Source organism: Dendropsophus ebraccatus, chromosome 8 (assembly GCF_027789765.1).
Source record: "Dendropsophus ebraccatus isolate aDenEbr1 chromosome 8, aDenEbr1.pat, whole genome shotgun sequence".
In the NCBI taxonomy this organism is placed as follows: Eukaryota; Metazoa; Chordata; class Amphibia; order Anura; family Hylidae; genus Dendropsophus; species Dendropsophus ebraccatus.
Window position 1 is genome coordinate 46,233,255 of NC_091461.1, and position 18,544 is coordinate 46,251,798.

Consider the following 18,544-nt stretch of genomic DNA (forward strand, 5'->3'; position numbering starts at 1 on the left):
CTACGGTGGTTACGGGCAACCTGGAGGGGTTACAGACAATCTAGAATTGTTACGGATAGACTTAAGTGCTTATAGGTAATTTGGGGTGGGTACAGGCAATCTGGGGTGATTACGGACAATCTGGAGGGGGTCACTGGCAACGTGCGGTGGTTACGGGCAGTGTGCGGTGGTTACGGGCAACGTGCGGTGGTTACGGGCAACGTGCGGTGGTTACGGTCAACGTGCGGTGGTTGCGGTCAACGTGCGGTGGTTACGGGTAATCTGGGGGGTAACGTGCAATCTGACGTGATTACAACCTGGGGTTGTTACAGGCTAGCTGCGGTAGTTACGGGTAATCTGGGGGGGGGGGGGGTTAGGGGTAATTTGGGAGTAAACTGCAATTATTACTATAATAGAAAGTGTGTGTTTTATTTTTTTGTATGTTTGTCACTTTTTGTACTTTTCACATTCTTTTTCACTGTATTACTATGATTACTGTGATATTTTCTATCACAGTAATCATAGTTTAGTGACAGAGACCAAATTGGTCTCTGTCACTTTAAATTTTCAGAGCTGGCTGGTTGTGGAGCGCATGCGCACTTCATAACCAGCCAGGACACCGAGGAGGAAGGAGCTCCAGGATCAGGTGGGTATATGGGGTAGGGGAGGGTGACTCGGGGACGGGGGTGACTGGGGGGGTGGGGGGCGACTGGGGGGGTGGGGGGACATCACTTTCTATCCCCTGTCACCAATCATTCATGGTGACAGGGGATAAAATGTTCCGGCGGCACATGGCACAAGCGATCAGCGGTATATAGTATATACCGCTGATCGCTTGTACCGGGACCCCACAGGGGGGGTCCCCGATGACTGCCCCATGCTCTCCGCTACCTCCGGTGGCGGAGAGCATGGGGTTTTCATTCATTTTTACAAAGAGATCACTGTGAACAGACATTAGTCTGTTCACAGTGATCGCGGCGGCCATCTTGGATCTGATGGCCGCCGCGGGGAGGGGGGGTTAGATACCGGGGCACTAGGGGGGCTGGTCTGGGGTCTGATTTTAACTATTTCATCTCCCCCCACCGTGGATTCACGGTGGGGGGAGATGAAATATAGCGGCGGCACCGGCCCATTAGTGACCGCCGTTTCGGCGGTCACTAAGGGGTTAATGGGGGTCAGCTGCGGGATCGCAGCTGATTCTCATTATCTCCGGTGCCTCACTCAGATGAGAGCGGGATCGCTGTCCCTGCAGCGATCCTGTTCTCATCACAAACCCCCGTCAAAGCAGGAACGTATATGTACATTCCTACTGCACGGGGCATGTGCAATAGGAACGTATATATACAGATGGCTGACGTGAAGGGGTTAATTTTTTTACATCTTTTTACAGTACACTGCACTAATGTAAGTAGTGTATAGTAATTTTTATGGTATTATTACAGTGTGCGGCTATAACTATGGCATCTAGGGATTTACTATTGCTTCCCCAGTAAGGTGACTATGTGTACAGGCTGTGGGGGCGCTAATAATACAACAGAATGCCAGTCACACTGGTGACAGATAGCAGCTGGCAAACCTGGGCATAGACTGGGCTCAGCTACTGAGATCACTCCATACTTATACAGGGCACATGTGCTGTACATACAGGGCAGATTAGATATACACACACACACTCACAAATAAATATATATATTTATATATACACACACACATATATACACACACATACACACTCACATATAAATATATATATATTTATACACACACACAAATATATTCTCACATACACACATACTGTATACACACACACATATATACTGTATACACACATATACTGTATACACACACATACACACACACACACATATATACTGTATACACACACATATACTGTATACACACACACACATATATACTGTATACACACACATATATACTGTATACACACACACACACACACACATATATACTGTATACACACACACACACACACACATATACTGTATACACACACACACACACATACTGTATACACACACACACACACATATATACTGTATACACACACACACATATACTGTATACACACATATACTGTATACACACATATACTGTATACACACTCACATATACTGTATACACACACACACACATATATATATATATATATATATATATATATATATATATATATACTGTATACACACACACTAACCTCCTGTGTCTGTCTCCTCCAGCAGATGTCACATCCCAGGCCAGCAGTGGAGGGCTCAGGAGATGAGGCTGTATGGGAGGGGACAGGGCACACACAGCTTCCAGTCAGCTCTACTGTGGTGCTGGGCCTCCCTCCCCTTCTCTCTGCTCCGACAGAGACAGCCAGCCAGCTAGGAGACAGCCGCCCCCAGTGACAAGGCTGTCCATCACTGAGCTACGGAGAGGGGGCCTGAGGAGGAGGCAGAGGTGCCTGGTGATGTGCCTGCAGACCGGGTGAAAGTGAGGGATTGTGCTGCCCCCTAGTGGAGTAAAGAATCTACCGCCTGAGGCAGAAAGCTCAGTCTGCCTCATGGCAGAAACAGCCCTGCTTACAGGGGAGCAGGGAAATCCCCCGGTGGGCCCTACCCCTTGTTGGGCCCCTAGCAGGATGTGGGCCTCCCTATATTCATTTAATGGATTCTTCTGATTGATGTCATACACTGGTATCCATTACCATAATCACATATTGTATAAAAATGTATACCACTCACACTGTTGCATGCCTCTGCAGACTATTCTATAGAGCAGTAGTGAACTGTTCAAGGTCTGAGGTGGGGGTCCGACTCCCATAACAGCACCCATACCAATCAGCTAATTGAAGCATCTGCATCCCTTTCTACACCATCACTGCTTACATAACATAGCTCGGTGGTTTTGGTCCTGGCTGTGCCAAATATTACAACTGACAGCAGTGAATATGATGGAGCTTCATCATTTGACGGTACTATGATAAAGAATGACAGGGATGTGCAACTCACTATGTAATAATAAAGATGATAGGTGTCGGCCAGACCTCCAGCAGCGGGTGATGTCCATAGCATAATATATCTGAGCAGTGTATCATATTCTGGGTTAGACCTACAGGTTATTTGTTTAGAAATGTTTAATTACATAAAAAAGTTCTTTCATTGATAAAATACAAAATATCTTGCCAACTTACTTGGCAATAGAGCCAACAAAAGGCAATACAATGAATTCTTTAGACTTCTGCTGCCTTTGAAAGTTGCCAAAAAATAGCTGGAAGTGATCTGTACAGAAATACAGCAAAATGTGACACAAGTACAGATAGGTAGCAAAGACAGTGGTGGCTCAGCCTCACCCTACTTGTGGAATAACCTTCCCACAAGTCAAAGAGATTACAATAAATGCTATAGATGTGTCCCATACAAAGAATAGGGTCTGGAGATGTTCATTATGTCTATGTCCATGAGACTTGCTGTAAAGCATATCACTAAATGCTGCTTAAAACAACTAAAGAAAGAAGGCAGCTCACATAATAATGTGCTAAAGATAAAATAAAAGAGTACAATCTGAAAATATAAATCGATTTATTAATAACTAATTTCAGTATTTGGAACTAATCAGTAATCTGTAAAAATAAACTTAGGTGGCTCATTCCCTTTCAGGGCCTTTTACATGAACTTATAATGATCACTGAATGGGCATTCATAAGAACCCTCAATTACCCTCAGTAATTGGCCTGTGTAAGGATGTGATCATACAGTCAGGTTTTTAATTGCAATTTTTGAAGCCAAAGCCAGGAACAGATTATAAATGGAAAAGGTCATACAGGAAAGGCTGAGACTTTTCCTCTTTTCAAATCCATTTTTCATTAATTACAATAAAAACCTGAACATGTGAACACTATTTAAAAAAAAAAAATCATTGCTAGTCAGTCGCCCAGTGTAAAGGGGATAAAGAGGGGATGTGCAACCATCAATGATACAAACAATAAGAGGCCTCATGAATAATCCACTGATGGTTTGGGGTGTCCGACCTATATTGTAATTAACCCTATCACCATTCTGGGACAGTGGAGAAATAAAAACTCTGGGTAGCATCCAATCTGTAGGCACTTATTAATGATAAATGTCTATGATTCAGGCTTCATACCTGTTTACCCCATTTTTTAAAGGGGTTATCCAGCGCTACAAAAACACGGACACTTTCTGCAGAGACAGCACCACTCTTGTTTCCAGTTTGGGTGCAGGTTTTGCAACTCCATTAAATTGAAGTGAATGGAGCTTAAAGGGGTTATCCAGTGAAAATATTTTTCTTTCAAATCAACTGGTTTCAGAAAGTTATATAGGTTTGTAATTTACTTCTATTTAAAAATCTCAAGTCTTCCTATACTTATCAGCTGTTGTATGTCCTGCAGGAAATGTTGTTTCCTTTTCAGTCTGACACCGTGCTCTCTGCTGCCACCTCTGTCTGAGACAGTAAGTGTCCAGAGGTCCACAGCAGCAGCAAATGCCCAGAGACAACCTTTCCTGCTAGACTGTTCCTGTCTCGGTCAAGAAAGTCAGCAGAGAGCACTGTGTCAGACTGAAAAGAAAACACCACTTCCTGCAGGACATACAGCAGCTGATAACTTTGGGAAGACCGGAGATTTTTATATAGAAGTAAATTAAAAATCTTTATAACTTTCTGAAACCAGTTGATTTGAAAGAAAAAGATTTTTGCCGGACAACCCCATTAATTGTAAACCACACCTGAACTGGAAAGTGGCCATGTTTTTTTAGTGCTGGACTACCCCTTTAATTGCTGGGGCTTGCTGACTCTTGAATGTCTTCTGGTTAAAGGGGTTATCAAGTGCTACAAAAACATGGCCACTTTCTCTCAGAGACAGCACCACTCTTGTCTCCAGTTCAGGTGCGGTTTGCAATTAAAGCGACTCTGTACCCACAATCTGCCCCCCCCCCCAAACCACTTGTACCTTCGGATAGCTGCTTTTAATCCAAGATCTGTCCTGGGGTCCGTTTGGCAGGTGATGCAGTTATTGTGCTAAAAATTTACTTTTAATCTGGCAGCGATGTGTCTAACGGCCGGGGCTTACATGTGTATATGCATTAGGCTGGTACAACCTCTCTGTCCCTCCACCCCACCCTCCTCATCGCCCTCCACATCATTAGGAATGCTCCAGGCAGATTGCTTCCTATTCCCCACCTGTGTGCATAATGAACATGGGCTGGATCGGTAAGACACCTGTGCAAAGCTCAAACAGCAGTAAATGTTCCTGGAGCATTCCTAATGATGAGGAGGGTGAAGAAGAAGGACAGAGAGGTGGTGCCAGCCTAATGCATATACAAATGTAAGCCCCGGCCATTAGACACAGCGCTGTAGGATTAAAAGTTGTTTTTAGGAGAATAACTGCATCACCAGCCAAACGGACCCCAGGACAGGTCTTAAATTAAAAGCAGCTATCCGAAGGTACAAGTGGTTTGGGGGGGGGGTCAGATTGTGGGTACAGAGTCGCTTTAAGCTCCATTCACTTCAATATAACTGAGCAGAAAAACCCCGCCCAAGCTGGAGACAAGAGTGGGGCTGTCTCTGGAAGAAAGTTGCCATGTTTTTGTAGCGCTGGATAATCCCTTTAATCCCTTGCCCACTGATTCGCTAGATATGCTCTCCTGGTTTGCCAACTCTGGACTAGTTTACCCTTTGCCTGCTGATTTGGTTTGTCCTTGACTTTCTGGTTCTGACCTCAGTCTTTTGGGGTTTTTTATGGCCATTTGTCTCACTCCATAACCCCTTCACCTGCATCAGCCTGGGTTCCTAGCAGCAAACTCAATCCTGGTGAACACCAATGGGTGGCCTCAGATTCTGCAAACAGAAGTGGTGATCGATTGATTCTGGTTGCCTGTTTGAGTCCTTTTGGCTATCTGTCACCCTAGTGACCCCCTTGTAGTCATAATGATAGCAGTGGTTGACCTCGTCCTCTTGCAATTTAGTATGCATACATGCTCAGTCATGCTGAACCAGCGAACAAGTGTTTGTCCACGTGATGTGTGACCATATTGCGTCTCTAATCTGTCTATGGGCTGTGAGAGAGAAGACTGACAAAGAAGCAACAAGGATGCTAACCTGCTCTGTTCTATGTACAAGAATAGTTTAGCTATATAATATTTTATGTAAGGAATCTCCATACCACCCATACATTAAAGTGAATGTACCAGCAGGTACATCGATTAAAGATTTAACATCAATAGACCGACGCAGGGATTCCGGTGCCATTGGTCGTTTTTTTTTTTTAACCCCCAGCCCGGTTCCCACACACAGTGCCGGTCTATCCCCGGTGACTGGCCCGGCCTAAAGCACTGGAGGGGGGCCCTTAGTGTGATGTTCTGCCCTTCCCTCTGTGATGCGGCTCCATGAGAATTAATAGAACTGTGTGACAGAGGAGAGGGGTTTTGTCTCACAGGGGATGGGCAGGCCTGCCTCCAGGACTTCAGTGACCAGGAATAGACCTGCGCTGTGCGCGGCAACCCGTCTGGGGTTCAAAAAAAGGACTGCGGCACTCGTATCCCCGACCCAGTCTATTAATGTAAAAATCTTTAAGCGATGTACCTGCTGGTACATTCACTTTAAGGAATATCTTAATATAAAGAGGTAAATGACACATTTTCATGGTGTCACCATCGATTGTGCATATTGCTATGGCTAATGCTGCGTTTACACGAAGTGATAGTTCACCCAATCGCTCGTTTAAGGATTTTGAAGCAACAATTTGTCTTTTATAACGATCAGTGTTTAGACGAATAAATCGTTAGAAAAATCATTAGAAAATTTGTAAGGAAAATTGTTATTGCGTTTTTAAGATCGCTTAAAGGGAACCTGTCACCCCCCGTGCCGGGGTGACAGGCTCCCGACCCCCCGTTAGAGTAAGTATAGGGGGCTCTAACGGGGGGTCGGGAGCCTGTCACCCTGGCACGGGGGGTGACAGGTTCCCTTTAAGCCCATCTCACACATAGGGTGAATCTTTGAAAAACTATTTACACAAAGCGATCTGCGAATTTTTAGCAAACGACATGTTGAAACATCAAAATGAACGTTTCTCGCTCGTCGCCTGATCGTTTGCTGGGTTTACACGGAACGATTATCACTCAAATGCAATCGTTATTGCGAAAATTCGAGCGATAATCATTCCGTGGAAACGCAGCAATAGCTATGTAAAAATGACGGCCATCTTTCATTATAACGGCCATAATTGCAAAAATAATGGATGTTATTTTTTTATATAATGTGCATTATTTGCATAATGATGCCCTTTGTTGTGAAAACCAGCCATCATTTATACATAGTGGGAACCTGGTCTATATCTGTTGCTTTTCCATGTAGAATGAGTCCCAGCACCTTATGGTTGTAGCTTCTATAGAATGTAATTCTTTGTTTGAATGTGAGCCTGGTTATTATAACCATGGGGACATGGAGTGTTAGTAACGGTGGTGGGCACTGCAGCATAAATCTGCCGGTGTGTGCAGCCTGCGTCTCCCCTGTGAGCACTTACTGGGTGATCTGGGGGAGCTGGAGTGAGTCATGGTGCCCAGCCGCCAGGCTCTGCTGCTGGTGAGCCACATCTTACATCACAGACAATAAGGTGTCCCTGCTAGATTGCACGTCTCTAGATGCAGAACAGGCAGGCACTATGCTAGCCACAGGCAGGGAGCTGCACCCAGCTCTGCTCCTCATTTAACAGATGCTGGTAATTTATTAATGTGATTTCCTAGTAACTCGATAGGAAGGGCAATAAACAGAGCTGGCACATAAGTGTGCCATTGTTTACGTGACATGAAGGTGTGCGTGGAAAAAAACTGCATTTATGCTTTCATATTATAAGGAGACCAAACAGCAAATAAATGGTATTGTGACAGCTCTCCATGCAGCGCCCACGCCTTTAACCCCTCACTACTGTGTAAAGGTATGGTGTTCTTTTTCATCAATGGCAGGGGGTGTGTTCTGTAGTCAGGACATGCTGATGTCACAGTCATGAATGAATGGCTGCAAGCCTATGGTGAGCATTGATCTCCCCTCCCCCCCTGCAGCAGATACATTGATCTACGAGAAAATGAGGTCAGTCTGACGGAATCACCATCCCCGGGTGTCATTAATAATCCATATACATGAGGATTTGCAGAGCTGCAGAGCCCACGTGTCCCATTTGCGTAGGCTCAGCCTGGTGGTTCCCCCCCTGTTAAAGAGCTTGCAATCCTGTTGTAGGGAAGCCTGCCGCTGCTGTTGGGGTATTAGAGGATTGCTAGCACAGCTCGGTGCCATCTGCAGCCAGCCTGATGTTCTGCTTCTGTTTACAGAATTCCTTCCTCAAGCTCCAAGCCCTAGAGTCTGATCTGTGCTCTGCTTTCTTGCCATCTCAGGAGGAGGTTGTAGGACAGTCTCATGGCTGCAAAGAGGCGAGCAGTTCTCTAATCCAGACTGTGCCAAATGAGGCTGCCAACCATGCAGGTAAGAAGCACACATTATATCACATATTCTGTATACATTTACCTCCATCATGTATCATTTCTGATCGGTCATGAGGGTCTATAGTAATGAAAACCCTCAATTGTCATTATTTGCAAGCAGGAAACATGCTGCACTCTGCTCTTTTTGGCTCCGTCACTGCCTTGTCTGGAGACGGCTTGTGCTCTGGAAAGTGTATAGTGTGAAACGCACAGGAAAGTCTGCCATTACATCAGCATTCATTAGACGCCAAATGACAATGAACAGCTTGTCATTCAGCTCCATGGAATTTCACTGTAGACTTTATTGTGTACTCGGGTTAAAGTGGACATCCAAATAAAGATTTTCATGGGATGGGACTGGTGCCCCAATGTTTATTCACTATTAGAATGACATCTCCTATCATCATAAATGGAAAGATGTCTTGCTGCCGTCTGAATAGATTAGTTCTGGTCATAGCAAAAATCAAAGAAGAACACGATACAGGCTGATCAATGGAAATGGGTATCGACCAGGTAATGATATCTGCTATTTTATACAGCTTAGGCTAGGTCCACATTTAATGTATGTTCAGTATTTTTAGCCAAAACCAAGAGTCCAAAGCACAGAAAAAGGTGCAGATTATTCTACACTTCCTTATTTTTCGGTTACACTTCTGCTTTTGGCTGAAAAATAATAATGCCAGTCCCCATGTATTTACGAGCCTCCATAAGAAGAGATAGTAATTCATCTGATCCAACTACAGCTCAGCAAGCCTTTCCATCTGTGGTGGTGCGCTTGTTTTTTTGGACTAATCAGAGTCTGTTATATTGGCCAAATAGTATCAGTCAGTACGGTATCAGAATAGTATCAGTCAGTATGGTATCAGAATAGTATCAGTCAGTACGGTATCAGAATAGTATTAGTATCAGAATAGTATCAGTCAGTACGGTATCAGAATAGTATCAGTCAGTACGGTATCAGAATAGTATTAGTATCAGAATAGTATCAGTCAGTACGGTATCAGAATAGTATTAGTATCAGAATAGTATTAGTCAGTACGGTATCAGAATAGTATCAGTCAGTATGGTATCAGAATAGTATCAGTCAGTACGGTATCAGAATAGTATCAGTCAGTACGGTATCAGAATAGTATTAGTATCAGAATAGTATCAGTCAGTACGGTATCAGAATAGTATTAGTATCAGAATAGTATTAGTCAGTACGGTATCAGAATAGTATCAGTCAGTATGGTATCAGAATAGTATCAGTCAGTACGGTATCAGAATAGTATTAGTATCAGAATAGTATCAGTCAGTATGGTATCAGAATAGTATTAGTATCAGAATAGTATCAGTCAGTACAGTATCAGAATAGTATCAGTCAGTACGGTATCAGAATAGTATCAGTCAGTACGGTATCAGAATAGTATCAGTCAGTACGGTATCAGAATAGTATTAGTATCAGAATAGTATCAGTCAGTACGGTATCAGAATAGTATTAGTATCAGAATAGTATCAATCAGTACGGTATCAGAATAGTATTAGTATCAGAATAGTATCAGTCAGTACGGTATCAGAATAGTATCAGTCAGTACGGTATCAGAATAGTATCAGTCAGTACGGTATCAGAATAGTATTAGTATCAGAATAGTATCAGTCAGTACGGTATCAGAATAGTATCAGTCAGTATGGTATCAGAATAGTATTAGTATCAGAATAGCATCAGTCAGTACGGTATCAGAATAGTATTAGTATCAGAATAGCATCAGTCAGTACGGTATCAGAATAGTATTAGTATCAGAATAGTATCAGTCAGTGCGGTATCAGAATAGTATCAGTCAGTACGGTATCAGAATAGTATCAGTCAGTACGGTATCAGAATAGTATTAGTATCAGAATAGTATCAGTCAGTACGGTATCAGAATAGTATCAGTCAGTACGGTATCAGAATAGTATCAGTCAGTACGGTATCAGAATAGTATTAGTATCAGAATAGTATCAGTCAGTATGGTATCAGAATAGTATTAGTATCAGAATAGTATCAGTCAGTACGGTATCAGAATAGTATCAGTCAGTACGGTATCAGAATAGTATTAGTATCAGAATAGTATCAGTCAGTGCGGTATCAGAATAGTATCAGTCAGTACGGTATCAGAATAGTATTAGTATCAGAATAGTATCAGTCAGTACGGTATCAGAATAGTATTAGTATCAGAATAGTATCAGAATAGTATTAGTATCAGAATAGTATCAGTCAGTACGGTATCAGAATAGTATTAGTATCAGAATAGTATCAGTCAGTGCGGTATCAGAATAGTATCAGTCAGTACGGTATCAGAATAGTATCAGTCAGTACGGTATCAGAATAGTATTAGTATCAGAATAGTATCAGTCAGTACAGTATCAGAATAGTATTAGTATCAGAATAGTATCAGAATAGTATTAGTATCAGAATAGTATCAGTCAGTACGGTATCAGAATAGTATTAGTATCAGAATAGTATCAGTCAGTACGGTATCAGAATAGTATCAGTCAGTACGGTATCAGAATAGCATCAGTCAGTACGGTATCAGAATAGTATTAGTATCAGAATAGTATCAGTCAGTGCGGTATCAGAATAGTATCAGTCAGTATCAGCCATGCCTACAATTCTTCTCGCTCGCTAGTTGTTATGGGTACGGTCATACTCATTAAAGGGGCTTACTCACCATAGACACTGACGGCAGATATCTGCCTTTAACACACAACCCAGTCAAGCAACGCAGAATGCCCCTTAAAAAGGAATTAAACAGATTATGGTAAAAATGTTCCAGTCATAGCATACGGTCTGTTTGCTGTTCTCAGACATTACAATATGTAACAAGCAGCTGAAATGTCTCCTAAAGGAAAATCCTTCTGTCTATTTAGACCATAAGATAATAGAGGTAATTCTTATGGTAAATTCCCCTCCCTAGTTGCATTAAATAATACCTTGCTTGGGTTCTGGACTTATAGAAGATTTGATGTACAGTACATCATCTTATGTACAGTGTCTTATATATTCCTCATTCTATCCCACACTGTTAATTTATGTGTAGGAACATAAAACATGGAATAAAATACGAATAAAAGCACGGCCCTGTTTTATTGGTATGTTACCAACCAATACCAACCAATTTATTTTATTATTCCATTAGTGTGTTTACTTTTTTCTATACTCCCAGTCCAGAGATATAGGGGTTTGAATATCTGTACTTGTCATTGAATTGTCAGATGGGCTGGAAAGTTACTGTATAATGGGGTGTGAATACCAGGCTCAGGAGCCTCATCATCCCATCCACTTGAACATAACTCGCACCCTATGAGCATGACAGTCACACCCCGTTTTGCCATGACATTCCCACCCACTCATCAGCGTTCCCACCCATCTGACGAGTTAGTGAAAAGTCCAGATAGTAAAGCAAATAGTAAAACACCTGTATTTCAGGAATGGGGTGGTATAGCAAGAAGGTGAAAACACCATTGCAGGTCATCAGGTCAAGGCTACAAATTGATTTTTTTGAATGTTATTATTCAGGATGTCTGAACTGAACTGATGTACAGGAGAGGAAGTCTAATCATGCTAATGATAGTAAAAGATAAAGCATGTATTAATATAAAATATAATGTACAAGCATAATAAACATTCATGTACTGTATGTGACAAAATACAATAGACTTTTCATAGTTATTAGGCAGTAGGTGCTGCTATATCCTTTGCATCCCTATGGGTATGTTTTCCTCCAACTAATGTCTATGGTGCCTTAATAGCAGAGTAAGGAAGGAAGAATAGAAAGGGCTGAAGAGGTATAATAGGGATTTACTCCCATGTGTCTGTCAAGAAAATCTTATGTCTATGGCCGCCCTAGGACATGTTGCACTTTCAGTTTTTTTTATCCTTGATATTTGCGTAGAATAAATCTCCAATGCCTCTACCATATGAAAAGTAGGGGAAAATCTCAAAAACCACAATTTTGTTTACGTAAGGTACAATGCTTTTGCACAGAAACATTTCTCTGAATACTTCCATGAATTACTTCTCATAAAAATTGACCACAGTATAAGACAATATGACTGTATTACTTGTTCTTGTATGTAAGTCACCAACATACTCATTCGGTAGGATACTGTTCATAAAGGAACATGGGCGCCACACACAGAATCAGAGAGCGGAATACGATGGATAAAACCAAGAAAATGTTTTATTTCCTCACTTTGTCCATGTAAGGCATTGTTCACACGGCTGCCAACGTGGCATATGATGTTTTAGTCTAGCAGAATGGCATCACTGAAAAATCTTGCGCATTCTGTTTTCTGTCTCGAGGAGGGTGATAAAACATTTGCATCGATAGTGTGTCTTCATTCTAGCATTCAGTCTCCAACAACTTCTACTATATTACAGATGCCACAAGACTGCGACTAATTATACTATTCCAGTTATATTGTGGCCTGGGAGGGACCCAACACTTTGGCCACAGAATGCTTCAGACTCTATTCTCCCATGCATAGTGACACAGGAAAGGAGGAAGAGAAAGGAGCATGAACGCGTAAATGTGGCACTGTCTAGGGCTCAGGTGTCAAATATGCGGCCTGTTTCAAAAACTGCAATTCCCATCATGCCTAGACAACCAAAGCAAAAGCTAAAGCTTCGGGTGTCCAGGAATGCTGAGAATTGCAGTCTTACAACAGCTGGAGGGCCCCGAGTTTAAAACCCCTGATCTAGGGGCACTCTGGCTGTTCTTAGGGGCTCTGTACATGTTGGTATGGGCATTGTGGCTGTGGCACTGACAACCATCTATGTGAGCATTGACCCTGTTTTTGCATGGATGTCGATCACCCATGGGGCTTAGGCATTTTCCCTCTATTTGACTGCCAAGGTCCTGGAAGCAAATTATCAATGTACAATAGGAATCCAGCAGCACTTGCAACCCCTCCCGCCTTCGCAGCCACATGCAATGCCACCCTACTCCTTCCCAAGGACCGCCCCTAGGCACATTAGCTGCACAGTTTCTGAGATTTGTCAAAGCTTTGCGTGAACGTATGGTGACGCTGCTACCACCATACAGTACTTTAATTTTCCTTAGTGCTCAGTCATTGGAATTTTCCATCTAGTGTTTTTTAATCCATAGTTCTAAGGTTTTTCTTTATTTCGGCTGTATTTGTTGTATGTCAGAGGTCTTTGTGAAATGAAAGTAGTTCAGTGGCACAGCAGGAAATGACTTCTTTCACTTTGCACATTACTTAAGATATGTTTTGTTCTTAATTTGCTTATCCTTACCATTCTCTCCATGGATTTATGATTGAGTAGGCTTTTTACACACACACATTCTCTTTGTGTAAAGCATTAAATAAAGTATAATAAATGGAAAATTGTAAGGATGACTGCAGTAGGTACATTCTCTGTACAACAATGCAGAATATATTACTAAGATTATAAATTAGATATGAGTAAGCTGCTTCTGCAATGGGGGAGCAGGAACTGGCGTCTACTATGGGGGAGCAGGAACTGGCTTCTACTATGGGGGAGCAGGCACTGGCTTCTACTATGGGGGAGCAGGCAATGGTTTCTACTATGGGGGAGCAGGCACTGGCTTCTACTATGGGGGAGCAGGCACTGGTTTCTACTATGGGGGAGCAGGCACTGGCTTCTACTATGGGGGAGCAGGCAATGGTTTCTACTATGGGGGAGCAGGCACTGGTTTCTACTATGGGGGAGCAGGCACTGGCTTCTACTATGGGGGAGCAGGCACTGGCTTCTACTATGGGGGAGCAGGCACTTGTTCTACTATGGGGGAGCAGGCATTGGTTTCTACTATGGGGAGCAGGCACTGGTTTCTACTATTGGGGAGCAGGCACTGGCTTCTACTATAGGGGAGCAGGCTCTGGCTTCTACTATGGGGAGCAGGCACTGACTTCTACTCTGGGGAACAGGCACTGGCTTCTACTATGGGGAGCAGGCACTGGCTTCTACTATGGGGGAGCAGGCACTGACTTCTACTATGAAGGAGGAAGCATTGGCTTCTACTATGGGGGAGCAGGCTCTGGCTTCTACTGTGGAGGAGCAGGCATTGGCTTTACCATGGAGGAGCAGGTATTGGCTTCTACTGTGGAGGAGCAGGCATTGGCTTTTACCATGGAGGAGCAGGAATTGGCTTTTACCGTGGAGGAGCAGGCATTGGCTTCTACTGTGGGGAAGCAGGCTCTGGCTTCTACTGTGGGGAAGCAGGCTCTGGCTTCTACTATGGGGAAGCAGGCTCTGGCTTCTACTATGGGGAAGCAGGCTCTGGCTTCTACTGTGGGGGAGCAGGCACTAGATTCCACTATGAGAGAGGAAGCATTGGCTTCTACTATGGGGGAGCAAGCACTGGCTTCTACTATGGGGGAGCAGGCATTGACGTCTACTGTGGATGAGCAGGCAATGGTTCTACTCTTTGGAAGCAGGCATTGGCTTCTACTATGGGGAAGCAGGCATTGGCTTCTACTGTGGATAAGCAGGCATTGGCTTCCACTAGGGGTAGCAGGCACTGGCTTCTGGCTAACCAAAAGAAATGTAGTCACCTGCTTACAACTCTATTAATAGTGAACAAGTAGTGCAGATGCTTTCCTGAATGCACAATAACAATTGATGACACATTTGTTAAAAGTTTGTGAATATGCATTCACATGCAAACAAACCTATAACTGTTTACCCTATTTAAATTATAGAGCCAGCATCAGTTCACAGAGAGTTACCGAGTGATGCAGACCATGTGCAGGCTGAAGATAACCGGAGCTTTGGGACCAGCCGTCTTCTGTTCCACATTACCGATGGAGATAATCCATTGTTATCCCCACGCTGCTCTATCTTCAGTCAAAGTCAGAGATTTAACTTGGACCCTGAGTCTGCACCATCCCCACCAAGTGCTCAGCAATTCATGATGTAAGTAGTTGTTTTATATCCAGCAATTCTGCTATATTTGGTAATGATCCATACAGTAATGAAAGCTACTGTAATCCACTGCTATGCTATTAGAGCCTAAAAAAAACACTAAACTTGCACTACTCCTATAAGTACCATAGTACTAATGTAACTAATTCTAGAGATTCCAAGAACAGGCGATATGAAATACAAAGCAATCCTTCAGAGCTTTCTATCACTCATCAACGACAAAACACTATTGTCAGCCCATTCCTAGTCTGAAGTGATCGCTGTAGTTGATTCTCTTGTCATCTTTAAAGGCCAAGAAGTTCATCAAGAGGGAATTGTGAAGATCCAAAAGAACCCTTGACCGTGATACAACTCACCAAACAAATACAGAATCTAAAGAGAAAAATAAGAAAATTTGAAGATAAATTTGAGCTGGAGAAAAACTATCGGGTGAGTATATCACATTTCTTAGACTAGAGAATGAACAATGGCTAACCACAGCCGACAGTATCATAAGGTCTCCAAAACTGTGACCTCTGTCAGTGGGATGAGAATGCCACTTTGTTATTCCAGAAATGACATAATGTCCTCTGGCACTGTATGACAAGCTCTTATTATAGAGTGTTTCCCATTTACAATGAAGGTCAGAATGTGTTAGTGTTTCTGTCTTTTTTACTTTCGCGTGGTCACAATACAAGGCACATTGCTGTGAATGTTTCAAAACACATTTTGTTATGCATATATGTAGATAGAAGATATCATGGTCAAATGAAAACTCACTAGAAGGTTCTCTAAATCCGGTTCTCTCTTTGGGGGGCACAACATTATTTACTTATCTGTCAGCTTTGTGTCATACATAGCGGCAGACATGGGTATACAGCTGATGTTTTTCTACACAATTGTTCATGTGTGTTTGTCTTTTAAGCTCAAGTGTCATGGAAGCCTGTCATGCACGCCCCCTTCTCCACCCAGGGCCACCTTAACAGCATTATAGACCCCTGGGCAGAACTGTGATTTGCCCCCCCCCCCCAAACTTGCGACCCCTCCCGCCTTCGCAGCCACATGCAATGCCACCCTACTCCTTCCCCAGGACCGCCCCTAGCAACCCATGGAAAAAAATATACATGTTTTATTGACTACTATTACTCTTTCGTGTGTTGACTCATTCAGTTGTTTTTAAATATTTTTTTCTACTTGCTCTTTAGCCTTCTCATAGTGATAAAACATCCAATCCTGAAGTCCTGAAATGGATCAATGACCTGTCCAAGGCTCGTAAACAGCTCAAAGGTACTTTTTTTTGCATGTAGTTTTCTTTGTGACCATACACAATAGAATCCTCACAAAGGCCCCGTTCACACTGAGCAAACACGGCGGAATTCCGCGGCAGAACTCTCTGCCGTGCTTTGTGTCCTGTGAGTGAATGAGAGGGTGCGCGTTTGTCCGCTTCCTTCTCTCTCCACTCAAAGAAATAACATGTCACTTCTTTGAACAAAAAGCGGTGGCAGCAGAGGAGCGCGCACCCTCTCATTTACTTACAGCGGGACACAGAGCATGGTGGGATTCCGATGTTTTTGCTCCGTGTGAACAGGGCCAAAGACTGAGAACAACTATCTCTGTGTATTCTCAGATCTTCTTTTCATCATGCCTCACTTTAACAATTACTTACGATTTTCTTATGACACTAGACCCTATACACACAAATGGTAAAAAAATAAGTATAGGTCAACATTGCTGTTATTCAGCCAACTACAACACATTTTACATTCCTTTTTCCACTTTTTTTTAGAGTTAAAGTTAAAAATGTCTGAAGACCAAAATGTGCTAAGAGCCATAAGAAGTAAACCCTATGAAGACAGACCAGTAGCATCCATTGTGGTGGAGCAGCATGAAGTCACCAGTTCACCAATGTCATCTGTAGAGGAAACAGTGGAAACCGTATGGAGGAGGCTAAAGGAGAAGAGACAATTACTTAACCTTCCTGAAAATATAAAGGTATGTTGTGTACATTTATATAAACTGGTATTCCCAGGTTTGCTTACTTATTGCAATCTAGTAGATAAGTCATAATGTACAATTACTATACTGAGGTCCTTAAATGTTACAAATTTACAGCAATATGCAGATAACTAACTTTATTTTATGTCAAGACGCCACAATCTTTGCTGCTCCTTTACCACTTTTCCATGTATTGTCTGGGTCTCATCCACTGCCTGTGTAGGGAAATGCTGCATGACCCCATTCACTTGAATGGACCTTTGCTGCATCTCTATGTACAGCAGTTGGAGGACCCAGAGATTGGACCCCTTGCAGAACAAAACCACCTTACAAGCATTTGGGCCATTTTCCAGTGACTATTTGCAGCCCATAGAAGAACAAGTACATGTAATATGTGGTCATTACATTAGTAATATATAGCAGATACATTTACTCTTGGTGCTCTATCTTAGCAACAGAAATAGCTGTTCATAATAACAGGAGGTGAAAAACTATTGCTGACCATTTTTACTACTATATTGAGTTCTCAATCAATATAGACACTTGTTCACACATCGATCCTCTACTTTTAATTAATGTGGGGATGGCTGGTATCCCCCCACCTACCTACAGGCACAATGGCACAACTGATGGAAATACTGGCTATGTATGCTATGGATGTCTGTCCTACTACTTGCTCCATTCTGGACTGTACCAGCTCTATAAGAAAGTCATTCTAGAAACAGTACATTATATGATAAAAAAAAAGCCATTGTAATATAATCAGTATTATGCTTGTCCATATTCTGCATTACGTGCATGTGTGAACAAGCCAATCGGTGTGGAATACTTGCTATTATGGAACCTTGAAGTTAAACACTTAGTGTCCCTCCTAACTATACCAATAACTTTTTCAACTAGGATATGACAAAAAAGCAAATGAATCTGGAAAAAATGAGTCTCCAGAAATGTCTACTGTATTTTGAGAATATTCATGGACGCCCAGTAAGTACCTTACCTGAGTTTCGGAGCTGTAGTGACCCTAACAGTCTCTTTACGTTTGTTCCAATCTACTCACAATGTGTCGTTGTTGGATGTTGTAGGAGGGATAGTTTTTGTCTTCTGTTAGTCTCTCTATTTAGCATTGTTCTGTAAACTATACAAACATGTAGCTGGAACACTTTCACAAAACTGA

At 42.6% G+C, this 18,544-nt stretch overlaps 1 protein-coding gene across 9 annotated transcripts in view; it reads left to right on the forward strand.

The window, feature by feature from the left end:
• FAM13C (family with sequence similarity 13 member C) overlaps positions 1-18,544 on the forward strand; it is a 304,323-nt gene that overhangs the window by 276,369 nt on the left and 9,410 nt on the right. For 6 of the 9 annotated variants that reach the window (XM_069980308.1, XM_069980304.1, XM_069980305.1 and 3 more), the window contains 6 exons: positions 8,322-8,472; positions 15,174-15,387; positions 15,687-15,825; positions 16,581-16,662; positions 17,162-17,367; positions 18,271-18,354. In XM_069980308.1, the coding sequence (XP_069836409.1) occupies positions 8,322-8,472; positions 15,174-15,387; positions 15,687-15,825; positions 16,581-16,662; positions 17,162-17,367; positions 18,271-18,354 (876 nt within the window). The remainder of the gene's footprint in view (positions 1-8,321; positions 8,473-15,173; positions 15,388-15,686; positions 15,826-16,580; positions 16,663-17,161; positions 17,368-18,270; positions 18,355-18,544) is intronic. The other 3 variants (XM_069980306.1, XM_069980312.1, XM_069980307.1) reach the window with 2 other exon arrangements.